The following is a 26,905-nucleotide window of genomic DNA, read 5'->3' as shown; positions in this document are numbered from 1 at the left end:
TGTGAATCTGTAATTTATAGGTTTAGTTTAGTTTAGAGATACAGCACTGAAACAGGCCCTTCGGCCCACCGAGTCTGTGCCGACCATCAACCACCCATTTATACTAATCCTACACTAATCCCATGTTCCCTACCACATCCCCACCTGTCCCTATATTTCCTAACCACCTACCTATACGAGGGGCAATTTATAATGGCCAATTTACCTATCAACCTGCAAGTCTTTTGGCTTGTGGGGGGAAACCGGAGCACCCGGAGAAAACCCACGCAGACACAGGGAGAACTTGCAAACTCCACACAGGCAGTACCCAGAATTGAACCTGGGTCGCTGGAGCTGTGAGGCTGCAGTGCTAACCACTGCGCCACTGTGCCGCCCCTATTCAAGCTATTCAAAAGAAAATGGGCATTACCTTGGTTGCCTCAATACGACAGCACCACTGGCAACAATTCTAGAGTAAAACAGCCTCACACTCTCACCAAAATTAGTGAGGCTGAGCAACTTCTGTTTGTGGCTCCAACCAAAAGTGCCAGCAAAACAAAACAGCTTTGATTAACAGCACCCGCCACTTTGGATCTGGCCTTGAGCAGGCTGGCCTCTCAAATTGTAGAGGCCAGCATTGTCTTAATATTGCTGTATGGTACAGGTACATCGGCTAGGAGCTACTACCAGGTTCAAAAGACATGAATGTGACTTTGTATTAACAGCACAAGAACAAGAACTATACACATTCAAGCAACTTTAAAGTTGTGATCAAAGCATTGAGGTAACTGCGTGAAAAAAATCTAATGTTTGAGCATTTTGGTGTTGTTACCAAATCTACCCCACAGTATAAAATAGGGGAACAAGGACAATTTACTCCATCTTTACAAGAAAATACTACCTTAAATAAAATAATTCTCAGCAACAAACCAAAGCTTCATCTACAAATTTAATGCAGTACAAACTTGCAACCACAAGATGGCAGCAGTCATTAAACAAACGGCACAGGTTGAGACAGCATCCAGAAGGCAGGAACAAAGAAATTACAAAAAAGCAAAGTACACCAAGAAAAGTGTAATTTTCTATTGGCAGAGAAGTTCACAGTTTTTTTAAAGCTCACTATACCAAGTCCTGGCCATACCAAAGGAAAATAACAAAAACCTAATCAATGTAGATGTGGGAGCTGTTGCGTGTTGTCTTAACCTCTGCTCAGCTGCTACTATACACAAATCACTAACCACTCAAGACAGAATCAGTAACGCAGTAGTGCGGATTCTTTAAGGATGGTTCTGCATGTACAGACAGGTCTTCACTGTACAGATACTTAAGACTGCCCCCAACCCCAGAAGTCACATGGTGTGTTACATCACAGCTCTTACACTGTTGGCATAACGTAGACATACCTCTTAAGGGTGTACACGCAATACCTTTTTCCTCAAATAGGTAAAAGTTAACTACATACTATTCAACAGCAATAGGAGATAAACATACATTGTACAAAACACTAACAGAAACATGCAAGCACATCAGTCACAACAATTAATTAAGGGTGGTTTGATCAAACGGCCCGATTTAGAAACAGGATAACAGTTCTTGGAATCTGGAGAAGTGTTGTGGACTCGGCTCTACGGAAGTGGAATGCATTGACTCTGCCCAGGCCATCGTCTTTGATCTCGTATGACTGGAGATAGAGTCTTCCATGAATCTGGAATCATGGACTGTTCAGATCTGACCCCTATTCCTACACAATTAGCACCAGCAAAAGTAGTAACCTCGTACGAACATAGTCCTGGTCGAACCCTGGAGACTTATACATTACTGCATGTACCAGTTATAGGATTCTGTATCATGACCCATTCTCCTTTCACCTATTTGGGAAGTTGACTTGCAGCATGACTATCGTGCACCTCTTTCATCTTCCCCCATTGCACCAGAAGAGTGCTCCTAACTTCACAGAATCACAGAATTGTTACAGCACAGGAGGTCGTCATTCGGCCTGTTGGGTCTACATTGGCTCTCTGAAAGAGCAGTTTACCTACTGCCACTCATCCACCTTTTCCTCCGTATCCTGCACATTCTTCCTTTTCAGATAACAATCCAATTCCCTCTTGAATGCCTCAATTGATCTGCCTCCACCACACTCTCAGGCAGTGCATTCCAGATCCTAACCACTCACTGCATGAAAAAGTTTTCCATGTCACTATTGCTTATGTCAATTACCTTAAATCTGTGCCCTCTTGTTCTCAATCCCTCCACCAATGGGAACAGTTTTTCCCCCCCATCTACCCTGTCCAGACCCCTCATGATTTTGAACATCTTTAATCAAATCTACTCTCAACCTTCTCCAAAGAAAACAGTCCCAACTTCTCCAATCTATCCACGTAACTGAAGTTCCTCATCCCTGGAACCATTCTCAAACTTTTTCTGCACTCTCTCCAACACCTTCACATCTTTCCTAAACTGTGGTGCCAGAACTAGACACAATACTCTAGTTGAGGCTGAACCAATGTTCTATACAAGTTTAGCATAACTTTCTTGCTTTTGTACTCTTATGCCCCATTATTGAAGCCTAGGATGCTGTATGCTCTATTAACTGCTGTCTCAACTTGTCCTGCCACCTTCAATGATTTAAGCACATATACTTCCAAGCCCCTTTAAAATTGCATCCTTTATTTTATATTGTTTCTCCATGTTCTTCCTACCAAAATGAATCAATTCACAGTTCTCTGCATTAAATTTCATTTGCCACTTGACCGCCCATTCCACCAATCCTGGATGCATCCTTTTGAAGTCCTACACTTTCCTCTTCACAGTTCACAATACTTCCAGTTTTGTATGTGCAAATTTTGAAATTGTGCCCTTTATACCAAGGTCTAGGTCATTAATATATATCAGGAGGAGCAAGGGTCCTAACATCGACCCTTGGGGAACTCCATTACAAATCTTCCTCCAGTCCACAAAACATCCATTAACCACTATTCTCCGTTTCCTGTCCCTCAGCTAATTTCGTATTCATGTTGCTACTGTCCATTTAATTCCAATGAGGTATGACTTTGCTCAAAAGTCTGTTGTGTGGCACTTTATCAAATGGTTTTTGGAAGTCCAGGTACACCGCGTCAACAACATTACCCTCATCAATCTTCTCTGTTACCTCATCAAAAAGCTCCAGCAAGTTAGTTAAACATGATTTGTCCTTCACAAATCTGCGCTGACTTTCCATAATTAACCCGCATTTGCCCAAGTGACCATTAATTTTGTCCCAAATTATTGTTTCTCGAAGCTTCCCCTCAGAGGTTAAACTGACTGGCTATTAGTTGTTGGACTTATCTTTACACTTATTTTTTTGAACAAGGGTGTAACATTAACTTCAGGGTAGATATGTTCACAGGGGTGTGCTTTGTTTTGGGTGCCTCTGCACTGGGCACAGTTTGAGCTGGAGATGCTGTAGACTAGGTAGTAACAGGCTATACTTCTTACTCAGTCTCTTCTTTAGGTATCCTGAAGCCACAAGATGGGCAAAAGTTGAAAACAGCTTTTATCTTGTGGCCACAGTACGGGCACAATTTAAAGATCATTCCGAGACCGCGGCCTTCCCTGCACTCACTTGCTTCAGGGCCTTTGAGTCAGTGTCTGAGGCCTGGAGGGAGGCGGTGCTTGGTGCTGCCCAGTGTCATGCATCATTACCAGGCTCAAATCCTTGCATGCCTGTAGTTCAGCGATAGCAGGTCTAGCTGTTTGGAGATGTAAAGAAGTTGAGATTTCCAATCTGAATCATTGTCCTTGTACTTAATCTTGATGGATCCTAAACACGGAATCAAGGACCCATTGTATGCAGTTAGTTGGGTGCATGTTGGCATCACCATGGCTCGCCATTTACCTGGATACATGCCTTTAAAGATGAGTAAAAGGTAAAATATTTACGCTGGCACCAGTGTCCACTTTCACCCAGAGCATACGCGTGTCCTCCTTTTACAGACATAGAACATGAATAGATGCAAACGCCTCCAGTGAAGTAACTGAATTAATGCGCTCAGTGACTTTGACAGATTGAAATAAATGTTCCACTCGCCAACTTGAACTTGGATTCTCACCATCATCAACATCGCTCATGTCGACGTCATCCTCAACCTCGTGGATGTATCGGTTGTGATGTGAAGCACGACTGTGAAGTTGGTCAGGGCGTGAAGCCTTCTTACAGCCTGTCTGACTGTGGTCAGGACTCTTACCAGCAGCATCTGTCCTGGCTTTCTGACACTGACGTTTCTAGTGACCCCTGACACCACATGCTTTGCAGATGTCGTTAAATGCTGGCAACACTTGGTGTTTGTAAGAGCCCGCACCTTTTACATGGTTTCCTGTACTTGGAATCCTTATTCAGTGCACCAATGGTATTTGCTGCACTGAGGATTGGAAACTCTGTTGGCCCACAATGATAGACTCAAATTTTCGACCATCTTTGAGCAAAGCATCCACTGTATACCCCATGGGCTTCTCAAAGATCCCTCTGGTATGCCTCTATTGTTGTGGATGCAATTATGAGCGAGATGATGCAGTCTGCTAGCTCAGTCTCAGTGAAGTCACACTTGTGGCCCTTAGCTCAATATCAACTAGCAAACTGGTCAATGGACTCAGTTGGCTGCTGTCGAAAAGATATGAATTCGAGTTCATGGACCCAAAAATTGAGTCTGACACAATGTTGATCCTCTAATGTTGACCAAATTTTGTAGGATCCTTCTACTCTTCTTCGGCAAGCCCAGCAGTGTTAAGGCGATGTAAGCCTTCATTGCCAATGGAAATGCATATTTTCACTGCCTGCTTCTGTGGATCTGCGACTGCTAAGTTGTCGAAACATAGCTCAACTCTTTGCCTGAAGAGCTGAAATTCCGATAGCAGGGCAGATGTTTTCCAGCTGATGGTCGGGAACTGTGCTGTCATTCTTGTGATGGCTCACTGCCTCTTAAAATAAATCTCTGATGCATCTCTCAATCAGGAGCCCATTTACTCTGTACAATGTTCAGCACACTCCGACTTCTCCTTGTTGTCCCCGACACAAGAAATCTGACCCTCAGAATCTCCATGGATATAGGGTCTAACTGGTGTCTGTAACTGCTCGACTTCATAGCCCCAAGTAGAGGCCTGTTACCTGACCCGAACCCGACGACATGTGTCAAGTTCGGGTTGGGTCGGGCCGGGCCGAACACACACGGTAAGTGCTCTGCTGGCAAGTATTTAAAAAAAAACTTATTTGAGCTGGGAGTCCAGGACGAAACCAATTCTGCACAGTGAGCGAGTGACGTCACTGTGACATCATCACGCATGCGCTACAGCTTCTTGCAGGTTTGATGTCAGGAAGGCAAGTAAAGGGATGGCCGGGTCGGGTCGGGGCAAAATCGGAGGGACTCGGGCCTGCCGTGGTTCGGTCGGGTTCGGGTCAGGTTCTTTTCCCTGTCCTAAAGCAGGCCTCTAGCCCCAAGCACACATAAGCTGAACCAGCTGTTGCTTGCACTGTTGCTGAGTGAAGCAATGCAACAGATATTCAGTTCCTTGAAGTTCCTGTAGAGAATCAGCTGTGGCTAGCACTTCCTTGAAAGTCAGAAAGCTCAAAAGGTTGAGGTTTTGAAAATCCAAATCGCTGCCACCATATTGTATGTTGTCTTAACTTCTGTGTTAGCTGCTACTATACACAAAGCACTAACCACTCAAGATGGGATCAGTAATGCAGTAGCGTGGATTCTTTATTTAAGGATGGTCCTGCAGGTACAGAAAGGTCTTCACTGTACAGGGACTTACTTAAGACTGGCCCACCCAGAAGTCACATGGTGTGTTACATCACAGCTCTTACACTGCTGGCACGATCACATAGGTACACCTCAAAGGTGTACACACATCACCACCTCTCAAAGGTGTATTAAAAGGTGTACACACAAGAGGAGGCTTACATAGTTATGTTCATTCCTTTAAAAATACTGGTTTTAATTTTTGCCTTCTTTATTCTGGATTTCATTGGCCTGGATTTTCCAGTCAGTGATAAAGTGACAGTGCTCATCACTAGCTGTGAAGAGAGTTGCTCACAAAGAAAGAGCGATCTCTCTGGCATGAATTTCACCTATTCCCAACGTTAATTTCATTCCAGTGTCACCATGAGGGGATCTCCAGCATTCAGCAACAGCATTGTCATCGAGCATGCTAAGCAGCCAATCCCCTAGAAGAATTCTCAAGACAACAAACCAGCAAGTAAAAAGCACCGATTATCTTTCAATTATTAACCATTTTACAGAGTGAAATAAAGATTAGGACACACGCATGTAATGAAGGTGGAAGCTGAAATTCTTTCTTTCTTTTCTTTCTTTTGGGCCTCCTTATCTCGAGAGACAATGGATACGCGCCTGGAATATTTAATTTAAAACATTTAAAATATATAGAATTTATCAATGGAGAAATCTGATATTCCACAAATATAAAATTAATTTTTCAGGGCCAGAGAGGTTATTCAGCAGTAAGCATGACTTGGTGTGCCATTAAAAACCCAGTTATACCTTTTCAAGCGTTTATACAGTGAGACTATTAGCATAAAAAGTGGAAGTTCATGTCAAATCAGCCCACTTACACATACACTGACAACACTTACCACCAGCTCTCTCGAGTTCTCCACTACTGTTACTAAACCAGACTGCTCAACTGACATCCAGTACTGGAGCAGAAATTTTCTCCAACTAAACACTAGGAAGACCAAAGCTATTGTCTTCGGTCCCCACTACAAATTACCTTCCCTAGCCACCAGCTCCATCCCTCTCCCTGGCAACTGTCTGAAGCTGAACCAGACTGTTTGCAACCTTAGTGTTATATTTGACCCCAAGATCAACTTCCAACCACACATCTGCACCATCGCTAAAATTGCCTCTTTCCATTCCGAGTCATCATCTGACACCCCCTACATCACTCATCTGCTGCTGAAACTCATTCATGCCTTTGTTAACTTTAGATTTGACTACTCCAACACACTCCAGGCTGGACTCTCACATTCTACTGTCCATAAACTTGAGGTCAACCAAATCTTTGTTGCCCATGTCCTTACTCGGGCCAAGTCCTGTTCACCTATCACCCCTGTGCTTGCTAAACTACACTGGCTCCTAATCAAGCAACATCTCAATTTTAAAATTCTCATCCTTGTTTTAAAGTCCCTCCATGGCCTCGACCCTCCCTATCTCCAATCTCATCCCCATCCAACCCCATCACCTTCTGAGACGTCTGCTCTCATCTAATTCTGGCCTCAAGCATTCTCGATTTTAATTGTTCCACCATTAGTGGCTATGCCTTCAGCTGCCTAGGCCCTAAGCTCTGGAATTCCCTCCCTAAACCTCGCCATCTCTTTACTCCTTTAAGGCACTCCTCAAAACCTACCTCTTCACCAAGCTTTTGGCCATCTGCCCCATTGTTGCCTTGTGTGGCTCACAGTCCATTTTGCTTCATAACGCTCCTGTGAAGCGCCTCGAGACATTTTGTATAACACCTTTAATTTAATAAATACAAGTTGCTGTCGTTGGACATCCAAATAGTTAACAGCAAAGATCCCCAGGAATTGGGCAACAATGCTACATAAACAAGTCAATGCATTCTGTGCAAGCTAATTCTAATTGCACCTGATTAAATTTCCTTTCTGTCTTTCTCCCTCCACACTATTATTTAATTAAATAAATCTAAAATAAGCCATCAGTAACAGTGAGCATGAAACAACCAGATCTTCCTCACCAAGCTACCTGTCGCAAATGCATTTGGTTGGAGTGACCACGGCACAGTCCTTCGAGAGACACGTTCCCACTTCACACAGAGAACATCTTACATTGTGTTGTGTGGCACTACCACCGTGCTAAATGGAAGAGAGTCAGAACAGATCGAGCAGCTCAAACTGGGCATCCACGTGGCACGGTCGGCCATCAGCAGCAGAATTGTATTCAACCACAATCTCTAACCTCATGGGCCACTCTACCATTATCAAGTCAGGAAATCAACCCTCATTCAATAAGGAGTGCAAGGCAGCATGCCAGGAACAGCACCAGGCTTACCTAAAAGTGTACACCAAACTGGTGAAGCTACAGAACAGGACTACATGCAGGCTAGCGCAGTGAAAATAGCATGTGATGGACAGAGCAAAGCGATCCCACTACCAACTGATTAGCTCAAAGTCCTGCCACATCTAGTTGTGAATGGCAGTGAACAATTAAACAAGTAACGGCAGGAGAAGGCTCCAAGAACATCCACATCTCCATCATCAATGATGGCAGAGCCCAGCACTTGAGTGCAAAAGAAAAGCCTGAAGCATCTGCAATCACCTTCAGTACTGAGTGAATGCTCCATCGCAGCCCCCTCGAGTTCCACACCATCGCAGATGCCAGTCATCAGCCAATTTGATTCACACCACATTATCAATAAACAACTCAGCACACTTAATACAACAAAGGTTATGAGCCCTGACAATATCAAGGCTGTGGTGAAGACATGTGCTCCAGAAATAGCCGCACCCCTAGCCAGGCTGTTCCAACATTGGCATCTACCTAACAATATGGAAAATTGTTCAGTTTTGTCTCTCCACAAAAAGCAGGACAAACACAATATGGCCAATTACCACCCCATCAGTCTACTCTCAATCATGGTGTGGTCAACATTGCTATCAAGCTGCACTTACTCACCAACAACCTCAGGGCAGTGTCTAGACCAAACCATTTTCAGTTGCTTCATCAAAGACCACCCCTTCAACATAAGATTAAAATTGGGGATGTTCACTGATAATTGCACAGTGTTCAGTTCCATTCACAACTCCTCAGATAACAGTCTGTACTAGCATGCAACAAGACCTGGACAACATTTCGGCATGGGCTGATAAGTAACAAGTGGCAAGTAACATTTGCAGCACACAAGTGCCAGACAATGACCATCTCCAATGAGAGAGAGAATCTAACCATCTCCCCTTGACATTCAATGACATTACCATCGCTGAATCCCCCATCAACATCCTGGGGGTTACCAATGACCAGAAACATAAATAGTGTGGCTACAAGAGAGTCTAAGTAATCGGCAGTGAGTAACCCACCTCTTGATTCACCAAAGCCTGTCCACAAGGCTCAAGTCAGGAGTGTGATGGAATACTCTCCATTTGCCTGGATGGGTGCAGCTCCAACAACACTCAAGAAGCTTGACACCATCCAGGACAAAGCAGCCCGCTTGATTGGCACCCCATCCATCACTCCGTCCACCACTGGTGCACAGTGGCAGCAGCGTGTACCATCTACAAGATGCACTGCAGAAACTTGTCAAGGCTCCTTCGACAGCACCTTCCAAACCCACAGCCTCTACCTCTAAGCAGCAGACGCATCGGACCACCACCCCACCTGCAAGTTCTGCTCCAAGTCACACACCATCCTGACTAGGAACTACATCACCATTCCTTCACTGTTGCTAGGTCAAAAGCCTGAGACGCCCAACCTAACAGCACTGTGGGTATACGGACACCACATGGACTGCAGCAGTTCAAGAAGGTGGCTCACCACCATCTTCTCAAGGGTAAAAAGGGATGGGCAATAAACGCTGGAGTTTCAAGAGATGCCCACATCCCATGAACGAATAAAAAAAAAATGCTGAAAATTCACCTGACATGCTGAGAAGACCAAGGATTACACTCGTGTCAATTTTCTCCATGGGGAGTATAGGGTAAAGCTGGTTATGATAAAAAGCTTCAATTCATGCATTTTCTCATATGAAGCATGATTAGGCTCACTTGCCATATTTTAACACTTGTGACAGATTCTGTAAATAAAAATTAAGCTGTGCAGCAGATACTTACTTCTCTAGAAATTCTTGGAGGCCTTGGCGGCGCTGCTCAACAAGCTGGGCATTATTGGCACTAAAAAAGGGGTTTTTAGAAGGAAACTCTGGTACACTTCTGCGAAGAGAGAGAATAATGACAATGAGCTTTCAATGCTCAGATCAGCTGGTCATTTAAGCAATTACAAAATGTTGATCTTTTGCAATCACTGAAAAAAATTGGGAAGCATTATATCAGTGAATCACAAAAATAACTAAGCAACATTACTGTAAAAGCCACAGAACGTAACAGGAAGGGTTTTGTGCAAATAACATATGTAAACGTGGCAAAACTATAAAGAACTAAAGACCAGAATATCCTACACGGCTTGGTCTTCAATTAACTGATAAGTTACAGTAAAAAGTATTAAAGCAACTGTCAACTAAGTCTCATGCTTTAACGACGTTTATCCCCAATAAGCTTCAATTATAACCGATGGCTCAGTGGATAAATGTAAAGTGCAATACAGCAGTTAACTGGCAGTGCTACACTGAGTAACCATATCGGAAAGGTCCATGTCTCAAAATCAGTCAATCTCAGCTAGTGCAGCATTGAGAGTTGACCTCACTAACTCGGGCATGTTTGAAGGAGTGGGGTGGGAGCAGGAAGAGTAGAAAAAATAAAAAATAGAATTGAAATATCTAATCTAAGCATCCACACCTTCTATGCATGTAAAGATGAGGGTAGATGAGACAGACGGTTTGCTGTTATTTAAAAACAGAGATGATGGCTTTAAATTGTGAGACTATGAATGTTGAGCAGTTTTGCATCACTCATGCAGTTATGGACTTACTTTTCATATTGGAGTTTGTACAGGATTTTAACGAGTTGACACGCTGGGACAGAAACCAATAGATCTTTCAGAGTGTACCCCATTATCTCCACTCTAATTTTTGTCTATTACTAAAGTAAAATACTGCAGATGCTGGAAATCTGAAATGAAAACTGAAAATGCCGGAAATACCCAGGCAATCCTTACAGGCAGTAAATGACATTTACTAAATTCAAGAATACAGATAGGGCTTCCGAAAGATTTTAAAAGTTGTTTACTTTCCCCATTAAGTATAGAAAACAGAGCATGGCAGGTTTTAAAAGCAACGTTCCTTTGTTTCTCCTGCCCTGGCTTCAACCAAAACATTTCTATTCCAGCAGTGCAAAATTTAATTTTATTACAGAGCAAGTTAGACTTACCAACACTACTAAACAGTACAAATTTAAAATTAGGTAATTGAAAAGAAGAGAATTCAACAGAAAGTCCTCAAGTTTTTCCTTCATTAAATAAAGAGACAGGCTGGATAATTTTAACATTTTATAAGTGCGCAGGAGCAACCTCTTTACCCAGATGGTTAGAATGTGGAACTCACTACCACAAGGAATAATTGAGGCAAACAGTAGATGCATTTAAGGGGAAACTAGATAAAACATGAGGGAGAAAGAAATCAAAGATTATGTTGATAGGGTTAGAGGAAATAAAATGGGAGGAGGCTCCAGGGGAGCATGAACACAGCACAGACCAGTTGGGCTGAGTGGCCTGTTTCTGTGCTGTACATTCTATGCAATACGTTCTAGGGTGTTTAAATTAAAACATCAGGCCCCAGTAAATTTGCACCAGCCTGCTGTAACAATTTTCTGCTGTTTCCCACAACTGCCAGACATTGTGCAATGCCAAGCAATGACTGGGCAGTTTACCGCACATGCGCGAGGCAGGGAAAAAATATCTTACACATTGGGGGATATAATTAAAAGCTGCATTGATGTTTTGCTAAGTCATCTTTCTGCCCCGCAATAGAATACTATGTAAATCAGACAGGCTTTCAAAATAGAAGCAAAAATAAAACCACACATCAATGCAGCATTGTCTTGAAGTCGCTGCTTGAGCCAAGCAAATTCTCTGTAACGTCTTCGGACACACGAAGTCTTCTTTGTAAAACACATACTATTAGTCTGTGAGGAACAAAAAAAATTAAACAAACATAAAAAAATTACCGAGAAATGAAACAACAGTTTTCTGCATTCATTGACATTCCAATTTAATTTTAAAATGTTAAAAACATGAAATTGTGGCTGAAGATTGATACTTCAACAGCTAAATTTTCAATAGGATTGGCATCTTAATGATTGAAAAAAAGTCATTTTTATACCATTTGGCTTACACATGCCTGATAATAGATTTCTTTTATAAACTGAGTAGCTGTGGTAATTCAAAGCTTTTAATGTGGGTCCAGGAACATGGTAACCAATGTGTGCCTGACCCCAAAAGAAAAATCTACCTACTTTATTCTCAACATGAAAAATGTGCTTGTGAGTACAAAGTTCAGTTTGATAGTAAAAGTTCTGAAACCATGCTTTTTTTTAAAAAAAAAAAGGTCAAGAGTTGTGTACTGCGGTGTACACTTCCCTTTCAGGCCAGTGCAAAAGCTCAAACTTTCAAACACTAAAGAAAAATAGGAGCAATGTTAAAACAGAACACACACCACACTAAAACAAGGAAAGATCCCCATGATCACTACATGACAGGAACCTTTAAAAAAAAAAGTGGATGATTTAGTCTGACTATCATTTCTAATGAAATCAGAAACTTTCTTTTACAATATTTATATTACTAAACACACAGTGACAAGAGGAAAATTACTAACCACCTTGGGCAGACAATTTTGGAAACAGGTTGATACACAAGAAAACTAAGAAACTGTTTAAATGTAAGAACTAAAAGGAAAAAAATGAAGTCTGTTGTGATAGTAAGTGTTCACAAAATAATCAGTTATTTGGAGCGCCGTTATACTACAGCTGATAGTGTGATATTGCACCATAAAACAGCACAGCACCGAAAAGGATCTCTGTGAGAGATTAAATGTATGTACAGAGATCTTCTCCCTAAATAGCTAATTTTTAAAAAGGTACAAAGAGAAGGGGCAGGAGCACCCATTCTCAGGATCTGAAAAGATTTAAAATAAGTTTATAAAATCCCCAAGAGGACCAATGGATAATTTGAGAATTTTTCTTTTAAAAACAAAAGACAGCTTTGCATTAGTCCAGACTGCAAGCGGTAGTAGTCCCATATCTCATTTTAACATGCTTGGAGATCAGATTGTCAATTTGAAAAGGCTACACAAAATTAAATAAATAGCAGTTTAACTGCACATTTATACTGAAAATTAATCATGTAAGTATATTGATGCAATAATATTTAGCATACAAGTTATAAATATTTTTGAATTCAAATTTAATGTTATTTTAGGTAAAATCCTCCTAAAATTCGGTTATTTCCAGAAATGTATCTGACTAAAGATAATGCACTTACATGAACACAAATTTCATAATCTACATAGGAGTGCCATGAATCTTCTTTCTTGATTCTTGGATCTCGCACCCACACACTGATGAATTCCTGATTTGGCATAGTAGATTAGAAATGGTCACTTCACACCAATGTGTATGAAAGCTTTATTAAATGTAGCTTTTTATGCAACTATCTAGAACATGTGACAGCATCCCGGAAGTTAGATGACCTGAGTCATAATGGAAATTCCTTTCAACATAATGATCAGCTGATTCACAAAACGCACTAAATTAGTTATTTTTAATACACGCTTCCAGGCAGCAGAAATTTACACAAAGTTCACTATACCCTGCCCCACTTCACACAATGAACAAATGGTTATGATTCTGGACTCTTAACCTAGAGGATGAGTTTAAATCCCAAGCTGTGAGAATTGAATTCTACAAAGCTGGTAATTAATTGGTTGGAACCAGATAAAATGGCCACAAGGCTCAACTATTTCACTGATGTCTTTTTGGAAAGGAACCTGCCATCCCTATGTGGTTGACTGCCCCTCGGGTACTAGGAATGAATAAATACTGCCTAGCCAGTGTCACCCAAAAAATAAAAAGTGAAATCTGAAAGCAAATTATGCTACGATCTCAGTTCACAGTCTGGCTGATTTAAATTTTTTATTTAAATTAAGTTAAAGAATAGCATGCGGGTGTACAGAAAACAAAAGGCTGCATATGTAGACCCAGAATGTTCAGACGGAGGTCTTGAGGCACCAGAGAATTATATTTTATCATCCATACCTTCCTCTTACCCTCAGTAATGCTGGAGTACAGATCCACCAGCAACAGTCCTCTGGTACCCTGCTCAAGTGACTGATCTGTAGTTTGTTCATTTATAAAAGCCATCACAGCTGACCTCAATGCTGTTCTTAAAACAAAGTAAGGATTTCCAGTAGGGGTTTACTGGAAAGCTAATGATCTATTTACCAAGATTGTGAAATTACTACGTCCACTTACTGAATTAAACTAAGTGTTGACTCAAGTAAGGGGAGCAAAGGAGAAATCAAATAGTCCTGAAATAAAAAATCCTCAGACTTTCTGCAAATTGAAATAACAGTCTCAGTTCCCCCCGTCCCCGGTGGGGGGGGCGGTACGAGGTAGAATAGAAAACGTAAACTCTCCATTTATATTTAGGCATGCAATATTAAACACAACAGGTTAGCAGCTTACAGAATGAAGCCTCAATATTAGCTCGCTAATACCTGTTGCTTAAGCTCTTTCAGCCAATTCCTCATCTACCTACAAGTTTTATGTGGCATACCCCCAGCTTTATACCTGCATTGCAGTGTTTCACATAGAACTTTATCAAAGGGTTTCCTAATGGCCAAATAACCCAACAGGGCTTTGCAAACATCCACTTGGTTTAAGACTGTCCCAAAAACAAATAATTATTCTGGTTTCCACTTGTTTGAGTACTTACATATTAAGGACTTTGGTAACTACAGTAACTACTTAAAAATGAATTGATTATAAATATCCTATGTAAAACTAATGTTACAGTTTATAGTTATCTGGGTTGTACCACTTTTCTTGGAAGTAGATACAATGCCACCCATTTCCAATCTGATTGGATTTTCCCTATATTCACTGACTCTCGCATGATGAGGCTCAGCACCTTGTAGATTTTGTCCCCAGTGTCACTTAGCACCCTCAAATATATATAGTCTGTCTCTGGCTATTATTGGTTCTGAGCCACTTAAGCCTAAAGTGCTGGAGTGGGAACAGCTCCAAAGAAGTTCCAGACCGATGTCTTCAGAGAAGGAGAAAAAATTGGCAAGAAACAAAATGGCAGAATGTAAAACAATTTCCAATTGTAGCAAGATGTCTATATATTAACAGCTGAACAGGAAATCTTGAAGACAAACCTTGGGATTAACATAATAAAATAACTGTTTCACACTGATCAAGTCAGATACTATGATTTCTACAAATTAAACAGAAAGCAAGGCTAAACTAGCAGTCTTTGGAATTTTGTCTGTTCAGTCAGGAGGTTCTTTCTGACCAACAGGTTATTGAATAGTTAGCTTGTCTTGCTCTGCCCTGACAAAGGAGGTGGAGAAGTATACAGAACCTATATGGCATGAATACCAACACAAATATTTAAACAGCTATGAAACCTACTGATACAAAGTGTCTTCTGGAATTTGGCAAAGTGGCTACTATACATAAATTCTGCCATTGAACAAACTTTTTCTCCTGTTTTCTTGCAGGAACGGTAAGGGCAACAACTTGTGTTGTGGCCAACAGCACTTGCGTATGAACCTAGACAATTGCCGAATTTTAATTCAGCAACGGTGGTCCCAGGGCAGGGCCTGAAGGCAGGGGAGACCCAGCCTGGGCACTCTGTTGGACCCCAGTGCAATGTCACGGTGGGCCGGCAATTAACTGCCTGCTGTCGGGAACGCCATCCCTTTAAGAGATGAGCTACTACCTTCAAGAGATACTGGCCAATCAAAAGGTCAGCAGCTCTGCAGTACCAGCAGCATCACTGGGAGCAGTGGCCACTGTCAGTACTGCAGGAGGCCCTTTCAGCAGGCCTCAGCGATGGGGTGAAGGGAGGGGGTTGACGATTGTCAAGGGACCCTCCATGGACCCTGGACTGCTCCCCAAAGGAGGGATCACCACCTTGACCCTACTAGGTGGCCGCCAGTCTTTACCTGGCAGTGTTTCCCCAAGGTGGCGGGCCCCTCCACCTTCCACAAAATTAAGGTGGAGGCGGGAAGAGGCCACTTAAAAGCCTCAATTGGCCTGGGGTTGGAAGGCCGTCCTCAGTCTTCCCTGCCCTGGATGAAATTGGAAGGCGATGGATACTCCATCCCCCCACCTCCATTCCCATCCCTAGGGGGCCCATAAATTAAGCCCAATGTGTCAGTGGGGCTATTGTCACTAGAGATTTAAAACTCAGTACCCCAACATGATGCAGGAAGATAGAGAATGCCCTGATGTGCCTTGAAGAAAAAAAGCTGCATTTAGGTACTTGCACCCAGAGGAGTTAAAAATGAACATTGCCTACAAACTCTCATCCTGTTGGGCATCACAAAATGACCTACAGAATTCCCCTGAATGCCTAACAAACAATACAATAAATACAATTTGTAGTTTAGCAGGTTTCAAAGTCATTGAAAGATAAGTTTGTTAACATTTACATGACTTACCTTTCCTTTATCCTTTATCATTTCTTCCATTGTTTCTAGTAGAAGTCTAGATGAGAAATGCATACACAGTATTTTAATTTCTGGGTACAGTACATAGAATAAAAATGACTAAATGCACATAACATTTCAATATTTAGCTAGAGCTGTTTTATCACAATAATTGTTGTCTTACTAAAGCAACTTGATTTTACATTAGCTTTAGCATAATTTTGGCTTAATCTGTTGGTCACCAGAACAGTGGAGAGGCGCATATGAAGCATTAATAATTTGACAAACTGAGGAATTTTTTATTGGAATTCTAGGAGCTGATGAACAGAAAATACACACATTGAAACACTAGGCTTGGATCGTATCCTTTTCTCATGTTCAAATCCCTCCATGACCTTAGCCCTCTCCATCTCTAATCTCCTCCAGCCCTACAAGCTCTTCAAGAACTCCATTACTACAACTCTGTCCTCTTGTGCAACCCAGATTTCTTTCGCCCTCCATTGGTGGCTGTACCTTCAGCTGTCTCAGCCCCAAGCTCTGGAATTCACTTCCTAAACCTCTGCATCTCAGATGCTTGCTAAAAACTTACCTCTTTGATCAAACATTTGGTCACCTGTCCTAACATCTTGTTGGTCACTGTCTGGTAACATGTTAGTGAAGTGCCTTGGAACGTTTTACTATGTTAAAGCTACTATATAAATACAAGTTGTTTCTGAAATCCATTATGGACAGCTTAAGTTTAATGGCCTCATTAGAATATTCCTACACAACTTCAATTAAATTCAGCATCTCAGAAAAGTTGTTTTAAAAAAATTTAAATGACCTTTTCAAAGTTAAGTGCTCAAAATGGATTCACACCTTCAGTATCCACAAAGTTATCAGATGTGTCTATTTGCCGAGAGCACACAACATTTGGTATCTGAAGCACTTTGGGAAATCCCAAGGTTGTAAAGACACTATATAAATACAAGTCCGAGTATTTGTATGCTGTTGTTACATACTAATAAATACAATTTTTTTTTGTTAGCGGTCAGTCTTTCAGAGGTTAGGGCAGTGGATATTCATGAATGGGTTAATATTTGCAGGTGATTCAGAGAAAAGTTTGAAAATCATTTCAAAAAAAATTATACTTCATAAATAAGATAGCTTGCTAAAAGCAAAATGGATATACTTGTGTTATTTCTAACATGATAATCATGGTTTAATTTCTTATTTTTATAGAAGTTTTTATTCTATTGCTTCCATAATCTGGCTCATCAGTAAAGCTGTGTAAATCTATGATCGAGAACGAGACTGAACCGCAAAACGATGGACCATCGACACAGATATACAGAAGTCTGAGGTTTAAAAAGTATCCAGATCTGCCTCATTTCAAATTGACAAAGATTAGATGATCTTCTGTGATGTTGCTCAGAGACAGTTAAGTTTGTAAACATAACAGAATGCTTTCATATTGAATCTGTTATGATCAGGTGATGGGGTGAGTTAGAAGGCTCCCCTCTTGTTGTCAAACAAGGAGAAGGACAACGGGGTTTATTCCTTTTTAAACAGTGGATGTGCTTACCACTTCAGTGAGAGTGTTTAACCTTTTACCTTTGTTGTGATCATAAAAGAACCAATCGGACATGTTTTCTGGAGTTTAAAGAAGAAAGGTAAAGAGCCGAGTTTATTGTGCTTTTAAAAAATCTAAACGTGATCTAGATAAAGTAATAAAACTACGCTGCACACGCACAACAGAGTGATGAGGGATAGTGCGGTTGGATTAGAGTCCAGAGCAAATAAAAATACAGTCTGTGGGGTCTGGTAATTCCGTTGTCCTCCGGCTGAAGTTATGATCTTGAATTTCTGGCTGGTAGAAGTGCACTTTGTAGCTCACCCACCCGGTTCAGGTTTTTCTTGGAGACAGTGATGTTGGTGGCTTTCTTCCCCAGGGTCTCTGGCTGTAGCAATGGTAGACTTGGATGTTCCACAGTCGCAGACAGGTTTCAAATCCTGCAGCATTCCGGAGAAAGAGAGCGCGCACGTGAGAGATACACATCCCCGCTGCGGTCTTGTCTGGTTAGCATTTGAATCTTGTCTGCTTCAAAGTCTCAGAAGCTTTTCCTTTTGCAAAAGTCTGCTAGTTTTTCCATAGATGGGGAGGCAGTCACATGATTGTCCAGTGTCCTCGTTTGCAATTTAATTAGATTCAACTCTAGGAATTCTCAATCTTTCTTGGGTCTCATTGTTTCAATGTTCACCTCCTGGAGGTATGTCTCCACTGTTGATGTTCTAAGATGGCTTTGAATGTTTTGCCATTTGAAGTGAAGCTGTTAGCTGATTCCAAATCCATGAGGCATTGTCCTGGATGGGGCTCGTTAGACATGTATCTCCAATTCGATGTCCTGGAATATGAGGTATTTCAATGCAAATTGTGATGGTCATCTTGGCTGCTAGCTTTTTAAAAGTTAAAATGTAGGATCCCAGCTTTCCTTTTAAAAAGTTTAGTGTAGATTTCCAACTGATGAATTAAAAATCCTCATTTGGCAGAACATGTTATCTTGACAGTTCACTTGGTCATCCTGCTGGTTATCTGTAATTTATGCTGTAATAATTTTCAAATTGCAGAACTCATGACTATCTGATTAGCTGACTTTCAGAACAAGTCAGCATTTACAGTGTTGAGGTTTAGATTAGAGATACAGCACTGAAACAGGCCCTTCAGCCCACCGAGTCTGTGCCGACCATCAACCACCCATTTATACTAATCCTACACGAATCCCATATTCCTACCAAACATCCCCACCTGTCCCTATATTTCCCTACCACCTACCTATACTAGTGACAATTTATAATGGCCAATTTACCTATCAACCTGCAAGTCTTTTGGCTTGTGGGAGGAAACCGGAGCACCCGGAGAAAACCCATGCAGACACAGGGAGAACTTGCAAACTCCACACAGGCAGTACCCAGAATCGAACCCGGGTCCCTGGAGCTGTGAGGCTGCAGTGCTAACCACTGCGCCACTGTGCCGCAGTTTTCACACTGCAAGACCAGGATGCAACTTGGCCTAGCATAGAACCGTCCTCAGACCAATTGTGGTTCTGCTTGATTCTAGAACAAAATTCCCAGGTGATACAGGTAGAAGTTTTACATGCTGGTCATAAGTTTTGTTTTTACTTTCTTTAGTTTCTCTTCGCATGTCATCTTGTGAAATTGGATTATCAAGAAAGATGCCCTTAGATAAAATACTACAACCCATAAGCCACTCTGGGGATGATCATGACCACTGGTTCCTGAGTACCATTTGATATTGATATTACATAATACTTACAGCACACAAATAGGCCATTTGGCCCAACTGGTCCATGTTGGTGTTTATGTTCCAAATGAGTATTCTCCCACCCTTCTTTTCCTAACCCCATCAATATATACTCCTACCTCTTTTTCGCTCATGTTTATCTAGCTTCTTAAATGCATCTATGCTAGTTGCCTCAATTACTCCTCTGAATTCCCTATTGGATTTATTAGTGACTCTCGTATATTTATGCCCCCCCCCCCCACAAGTGGAAATGTCTTGTCTATATTTACCCTATCAAACTCTTTCATAATCTTAAAAGGCTTCTATCAGGTCACTCTTCAGTCTTCTCTTTTCAAGAGAGAGGAGCTCCAACCTGTTCAATCTTTCCTGATAGGTGTAATCTCAGTTCTGGTATCATTCTAGTAAACAAAAGGTCCTATTCTTGGAATTCTTAAGGTTACACTGGCCCATAATTTTCTGCCAAAGTAACAGCAAGTCTAACAGCATTCATGGTTATTTATACATAAATGCTATAGCAACAGATGCGCAGTTAAATGGTGAAATGCAAAAGTTACTGTCCCAGTTATGCCACTCCACCATTAACTACATGAAAATGGCATTGCTCTGCCTGCCTCACCATTGAAATGCACGAAATGGCATGAAATTGCTATATTTGCATGGTAGTTAGGAACCAAAATCACAGAAAGTTAAGTCTTGTCCATTTCAGTCCATGTCCCTTTATAAAAGGGAAATTTTAATTACTGCAATCAACATTTCTGACACTGAAAATTATTATAGGTGTGGAGTTTTATTGTTAAGGTTGTGAATTTATTTGAGATACAGCACTGAAACAGGCCCTTCGGCCCGCCGAGTCTGTGCCGACCATCAGCCACCCATTTATACTAATCCTACATTAATCCCATATTCCTACCACATCCCCTCAATTCCCCTACCACCTACCTACACTAGGGGCAATTTACAATGGCCAATTTACCTATCAACCTGCAAGTCTTTGGCTGTGGGAGGAAACCGGAGCACCCGGCGGAAACCCACGCAATCACAGGGGAACTTGCAAACTCCACATAGGCAGTACCCAGAATCGAACCCGGGTCACTGGAGCTGTGAGGCTGTGGTGCTAACCACTTTTCCTCGGTCTCTTTTTCTCTCAATGTAGTATTTCCTTACCTTCTGCACTTTCTATATCTGATTTGACATTGAATTCATCCTGTTACGACCAACTGCTCAAGTCAAAGCCCCCAATCAAATATACGATTCTGATTGTGGTGGGAGAAATGCACTGTTGATTCAGTCCCGTCTCTCCACAGATTGCCTAACATATCATTTTTAAACTTTCTAAATTAAAGAAAAGCCCAGCCAAATTGTATCATCTATTAACCCCCGAATGAGGCTAACCAAACCAGGTGTCTTTAGATCAAAAAAGTAACTGTTTAATTAGAAAAACTAAATTATTAAACACTAAGATATAAACAACATTTAAAATAGAAAAACTAAATTATCCTTGCATATTTACACTCCTGCCGAAATGAAATCTTCCAACGTGGAATAGTCCAAGGTTGCTCGAAGACCTCACAGCCGTCCGATGGGGGATAAAAAAGGGTTCTTCTGCAGTAGAACAGTCCGTAGTCTAGTTCAGCAGTTGAATTGATGCTCCTCTTTTTCCAGCGATGAATTTCAACAATTACAGTTAAGTAGTTAAAGGAATTGGTTATTTTCTTCTAAGAAATTAATCTGGCCTGACATCAGAATTCTGAGTATAATAAATAGGGTTTAAATAAACTGAGAGAGCGCTCTCTTTTCTTTCAGCATATGCTGGCTGACAGTGTGTGTCTGTCTGTTAACTGTGTCTCGAAAGCCATTTTTCAGCTACTTTCAAATGTCAATCGGCAACAATCTCTCAATCCTCAGTCTCAGTGGCTGCATCCCAGGACAACCAGAATGCATTCTTTCACTCATTCTTTGGAGCTTGTTGCCTTAAAGCAGTACTGCTCCTTTTCCAGCCTTAAAGGCACACCATATTTTTCCCAGAAATAAAAATACAGGATCATAACAATCCACTTTAACTCACACTCTCTCCAATCCTAGCACTGATAATTTCACAATACTTCAATCACTTTGGTTATGGAGAAACACAGTTGCTTGCCCTGTTCACTCAGGTCACAGATGTTCAGTCACCCTCACTGTGACATCAGCAGCTTGCACTTTCAGCGACTTGCCATGCAAAAATTGGCAAACAAGTACAAGGGCATGTCTAAAAGTGGATGCCATTAGAATCCCTACCACAACAAATTATGGCCCAATGTTACAAGATGTTGGGAGGAATGACAAAACAATGCATCAACTGATACACTCAAATCAACTGCAAACTGAACAGAAATGGAGTAAAGCTAGTTCACACTAGCTGATGAAATAAACTGAATGCTGAACTTAACCTAGTACAGAAAATGAAGACAAACTGAAACTGTCAAAAAGATGCTTTTACGCTAAAAGGAGTGCAGTTGACCCCAAACCCACAGTTCTCTGCAGTATAAACATCTCTATGTTGCAATATGTCAGGTCTGACGTCAGGTTTAATGCGCCCAAGTAATATAAACATAGGGAGCAGTGCCCATGTATTACACAACAGCACCCAGCTTCTGCACAGAAGTGAGAAAAGTTTAGAGTTCACTCTACTAAAAATGAACTAGCATTAAAAGGCGGCTTTGAACAGAATTCACCTAAAGAAGTCAGACAAAGCAAGAGGGAAAAGGATTATGCATTGTTCGATTGGGTGAGATGGATATGCTAAAGGACCTTCTTGATCTGGCCTTCTTACTTTTCTTACAGCATCAGTGCAATACTGTTCACAAACTCCATGCAGGATAAATCATAGAATCATACAATCTTACAATGTAGAAGGAGGCCATGCAGCCAGTTATGTCTGTGCTGCCTCTTTGGAAGAGCTGTCTGATTAGTCCCACTCCAATCTTCTTTTCCCTTGGCCCTGCAAATATTTCAAGTATATATTCAATTCCCTTTTGAAAGAAAGAATCTGCTTCCACCACCTTTTCTGGCAGTAAATTCCAGATTACAAACTTGTGTAAAAATATTTCTCCTGATCTCCCCCAGTTCTTTCCCCCCCCATCATCTTAAAAATGTGTCCTATGGTTATCGAACCTCCTGCCAATGGAAAGCGATTTTCCCTATACACTATCAAAACCCCTCATAATTTTGAGCACTTCTATTAAATCTCCTGTTGGCCTTCTCTGCTCTGAGAACAATCCCAGCCTCTCTGGTCTCTCCAGGTAATGTAACTGAAGTTCTACATCTCTGGAACCATTCTGATAAATTTTCTGCACTTTCACAAGACCTTAACATCCTTCCGATATTGTGGTACCTAGAACTGGACACAGTATTTCAGCAGAGACCTAGTGATTTATAAAGGTTAATATCCGTCCTTGTTTTTCCACTCTATGCCTCCTATTTATGTATTTATCATGTACAAAAAAGTATAACATTAGTGTTAGGACTGGGTGAGGAAGGGGTCTCAGGTTCCCCTTTTCTGGTTTGGCTGTAACAGGGTTTATCTTTTGAAAAAAAGAGTGTTTTTAGCTCATCACCTCAGGTGAGTCTTTGCTCACTGCTCTCTAATTATATTTGCAAATGAACCAGACAGGTTTCCTTAGGTTTAAACAAGAAAGTTGCAAGTTTATTAGTCTTATCACTAACTCTATTAAAACTACTAAAATGCGCTACGCAACCATGCATATGAAAGAAACACACACATAAATAGAGAGGGGGAGAAAGAATTAGTGAGGGGGGTTGAAGTAGAGTTGGCAACAAATGGAATACAGTTACTGTCTTTTATCTTTGATGTAAAGTCCTTGGTTGAAATGGAGGTCTTGGAGTTCTTGCTGGGGCCTAGCGCACAATCTCAAGCTTGCCTCTATGGTACCAGAAGGCTGAAGAGGTGCTCTGTTTTGAGGCTGAAGCTACCAACGTGGGTCCCTCAGACTTTGCTTGAGAGAGAGTCAGAGAGAGGGAGACCTTCCTTCTTGGCTCGCAACTTGCAGTCGGTTACCTTTCTGTGAGGCACAATTCAAACAATCCCCAGTCTGTCCAGCAGGTAAGTCATGTGACCATCTCTTTGTTTGAGACAGCATCTTCTAGGAGGGTTGTTGATTTCAAAACTTCCCAGACACATTTGGTGGGGTGTGGAGTTCTGTCTCTTACACAAAGAAAGTTGATCATCATGATTGCCCAGTCAAATCTCAACTGTTTCTCAGAATGCAAATATGCAACCATGTTTTTAGCTGGTTAGCTCTGTTGGTTTTTTTTTAAACAAGTTATATGCAATGTCCAGTAAAAAGGTTTCAGTAGTGTCCCATATGACGAAATTAATGTTTCCATTTGGCAGGTGTGGTTTCCATCACATTAGTAACCGATTGTCAAATTTTTCTAAACACGTTGGAAGATCAATTATGAGATAGCAAGAGTACATGCATTATTTACGTCTGCTTTGATATGATCAATAAATTTGACTTTCAGGCTACCTCTACATTTTATTTGATGGCATCACTGAAGTGCAACGAGAAAATCTTTAATTCTGTGGATGGCAACTACTCAAATGAGAAAGTAGACGGTTGACAAATTCAACAAAGAACAGGCGCAAAACTTCCACAGGTGGCAAAAAAATTAATGAATATGTTTAATTCACTAAAACCCTGACTAGTGCCAAGTCAAAACACAATAGTGATATAAAAATGGAAAGAACATACTTTTACTACCGAGGCAGGAGGAATGGACTGTGAATTCAGTTCCATCACTCCACAGGTTGCAACATACTAAAGTTTTCTCACCCAACCGGAAAACAGCCAAATTAAACACTCTAGTAACCCCCAGAATAAAACAGACCTAACCAGGTATCTTTAGACAACAACAAATTAACCATTTATTAAACACTAAATCTTAAACACTATTAAGATAAACCTATGTCTAAAGCCCTTATAAATTTTAACCTAACTTCTCCATTCATACACATTAACTAAAAAATCAACAGTTAACCAGTTTCTTTTTTTAAAATTATGTTTTAAAAATTAGCTGTTTCTTAAGAAATAAATAAATAACTGGGTCGTTGGTCTTTGTGGGTTACGTTCCTGATGGGTGAGGTATCCTAGTGTAAAAATAATCAAATGCCACTTGAAGTCTCCAGCAATACAAATAGCCTCTACAAAGGGTTTTTTCCTCCTTAGGCAGTTAACATGGCCTGCAGCTCATTGTAGAATTTCTGCTGAGAAAAATAGACAGCTCTTTCAGTAAGCACGCTTCACTGGTGTCTCAAAACAAACTGGTTTTAGCTGGTTTTTCCACACAGTTAAATTGTAACATTACACCATGTCACCTCTTCACTCTCCTGCTATTGCCTAGGTAACAAATGCAGCTTGGCATACTGTTCTCAAAACTGTAACACTTCTCTCTCTGTCTTAAAAGGTACACTTTCAAACAGAGGAGAAAAAACCCAGAGTTCTGGGACAACACACAGTACCTAAAGCATTCCAATATGTGATCAGAGATGGGATTAATATATGACCTGCATAAGCTCAGGGGAGGTTGACATCTTAAATAAAACTAAGACATGGTACAGAAGTGTCCTCAGAGAAAAGAGATGATCAGCAGGTTACAAACCTTTACGTTGGATCAGGACTGGGATGGAATTGGGAGTTTTAAAACACTTGGATCATAGAAGACCAAAAGGAAACATAGAAGCAGAGAAAATGGAAGCAGTGTTTTGAAGTGTATGCAATAGATCATTAAGTAGGCAATTTGAGGAATGCATTACACTTCAAAAGATTACATACAGATGGCATGTGATTAAACCAGGCTTCAAGCTTGAGAAAGCACTGATCAACATTTAAAAGATACAATTTGTGAAAAAAAAGACAGGTGTGAGCAGGAGCTTCATTAAAGGCAGAATTTTAGTAGAGATAATAGATGATTAGATCAGTGCCAAATTACTAAGCAAAAGGGAGTGTAGAACTACAGAAAGCAGCAAAACATAACCCACATACAATACAATCAAAGCAGAGGTATCACTTCACACAAATGAAAAATAAAGTTCTTTAAGCTAAGCATGTGAGTTCATTGTAATGCTGTGCCACAGTTAATTTACAAGACAAGCATACAATTTAACAAATCTAATGCAAAGTTGGTGATGTCCTCTGTCCATATCAAGCAAATAGGGAAATGTGTGTGAATATAAAGTCTAGAATTTAAAATTCTGGAACAAGTTGAGCCAGTTGCTGACATTTAGTATATTTTTATTATTCTTTATAGGATGTGGGCGTCACTGGCTAGGCCAGCAATTATTGCTCATCCCTAATTGTCCTAGAGAAGGCGGTGTGAGCTGCCTTCTTGAACTGCTGCAGTCCTTGGGGTGTAGGTACACCAACAGTGCTGTTAGGAAGGGAGTTCCAGGATTTTGATCCAGCGACAGTGAAAGAACGGCGATATAGTTCCAAGTTAGGATGGTGTGTGGCTTGGAGGGGAACTTGCAGGTGGTGGTGTTCCCATGAATCTACTGCCCTTGTCCTTCTAGGTGGTAGAGGTCACAGGTGTGGAAGGTGCTGTTGAGGGAGCTTTGGTGAGTTGCTGCCGTGCATCTTGTAAATGGTACATACTGCTGCCACTGTGAGTCAGTGGTGAAAGGAGTGAATGTTGAAGGTGGTGGATGGGATGACAATCAAGTGGGCTGCTTTGTTCTGGATGGTTACTGGAGCTGCACCCATCCAGGCAAGTGGAGAGTATTCCATCACACTCCTAACTTGTGCCATGTAGATGGTGAACAGGCTTTGGGGAGTCAGGTGATGAGTTACTCAGCGCAAAATTCCTAGCCTCTGACCTGCACTTGTAGCCACAGTATTTGTGTGGTTGGTCCAGTTCAGTTTCTGGTCAATGGTAACCCCCAGGAAGTTGATAGTGGGGGATTTAGCAATGGTATTGCCATTGAACATCAAGGGGAGATGGTTAGATTCTGTCTTGTTTGAGATGGTCATTGCCTGGCACTTGTGTGGCACGATTGTTACTTGCCATTTATCAGCCCAAGCCTGGATGTTGTCCAGATCTTGCTGCATCTGGACACGGGCTGCTTCAGTATCTGAGAAGTCATGAATGGTGCTGAATATTGTGTAATCATCAGCAAACATCCCCACATCTGACCTCATGATGGAGGGAAGGTCATTGATGAAGCAGCTGAAGATGGTTGGGCCTAGGACACTACCTTGAGGAACTCCTGCAGTGATGCCCTGGGACTGAGAT

The 26,905-nt window shown here is 41.2% G+C and overlaps 1 protein-coding gene across 4 annotated transcripts in view; it reads right to left on the bottom strand.

Annotated features, from left to right (window-relative positions):
• Window positions 1-26,905, bottom strand: part of snx10b (sorting nexin 10b) — a 118,698-nt gene that overhangs the window by 10,754 nt on the left and 81,039 nt on the right. For 2 of the 4 annotated variants that reach the window (XM_068059099.1, XM_068059090.1), the window contains exons 3-5: window positions 16,327-16,372; window positions 11,682-11,782; window positions 9,818-9,916 (exon numbers count right to left, since the gene is read on the bottom strand). In XM_068059099.1, coding sequence (XP_067915200.1) covers window positions 9,818-9,916; window positions 11,682-11,782; window positions 16,327-16,356 — 230 coding nt within the window. In that variant the 5' untranslated portion in view covers window positions 16,357-16,372. Of the gene's footprint in view, window positions 1-941; window positions 6,366-9,817; window positions 9,917-11,681; window positions 11,783-13,139; window positions 13,227-16,326; window positions 16,373-26,905 lie in introns of those variants that run through there. The other 2 variants (XM_068059081.1, XM_068059072.1) reach the window with 2 other exon arrangements.

Source organism: Heterodontus francisci, chromosome 2 (assembly GCF_036365525.1).
Source record: "Heterodontus francisci isolate sHetFra1 chromosome 2, sHetFra1.hap1, whole genome shotgun sequence".
Lineage (NCBI taxonomy): Eukaryota > Metazoa > Chordata > Chondrichthyes > Heterodontiformes > Heterodontidae > Heterodontus > Heterodontus francisci.
Note: the sequence above shows the minus strand (reverse complement) of the source record. Positions and strands in the feature narration are given on the sequence as shown.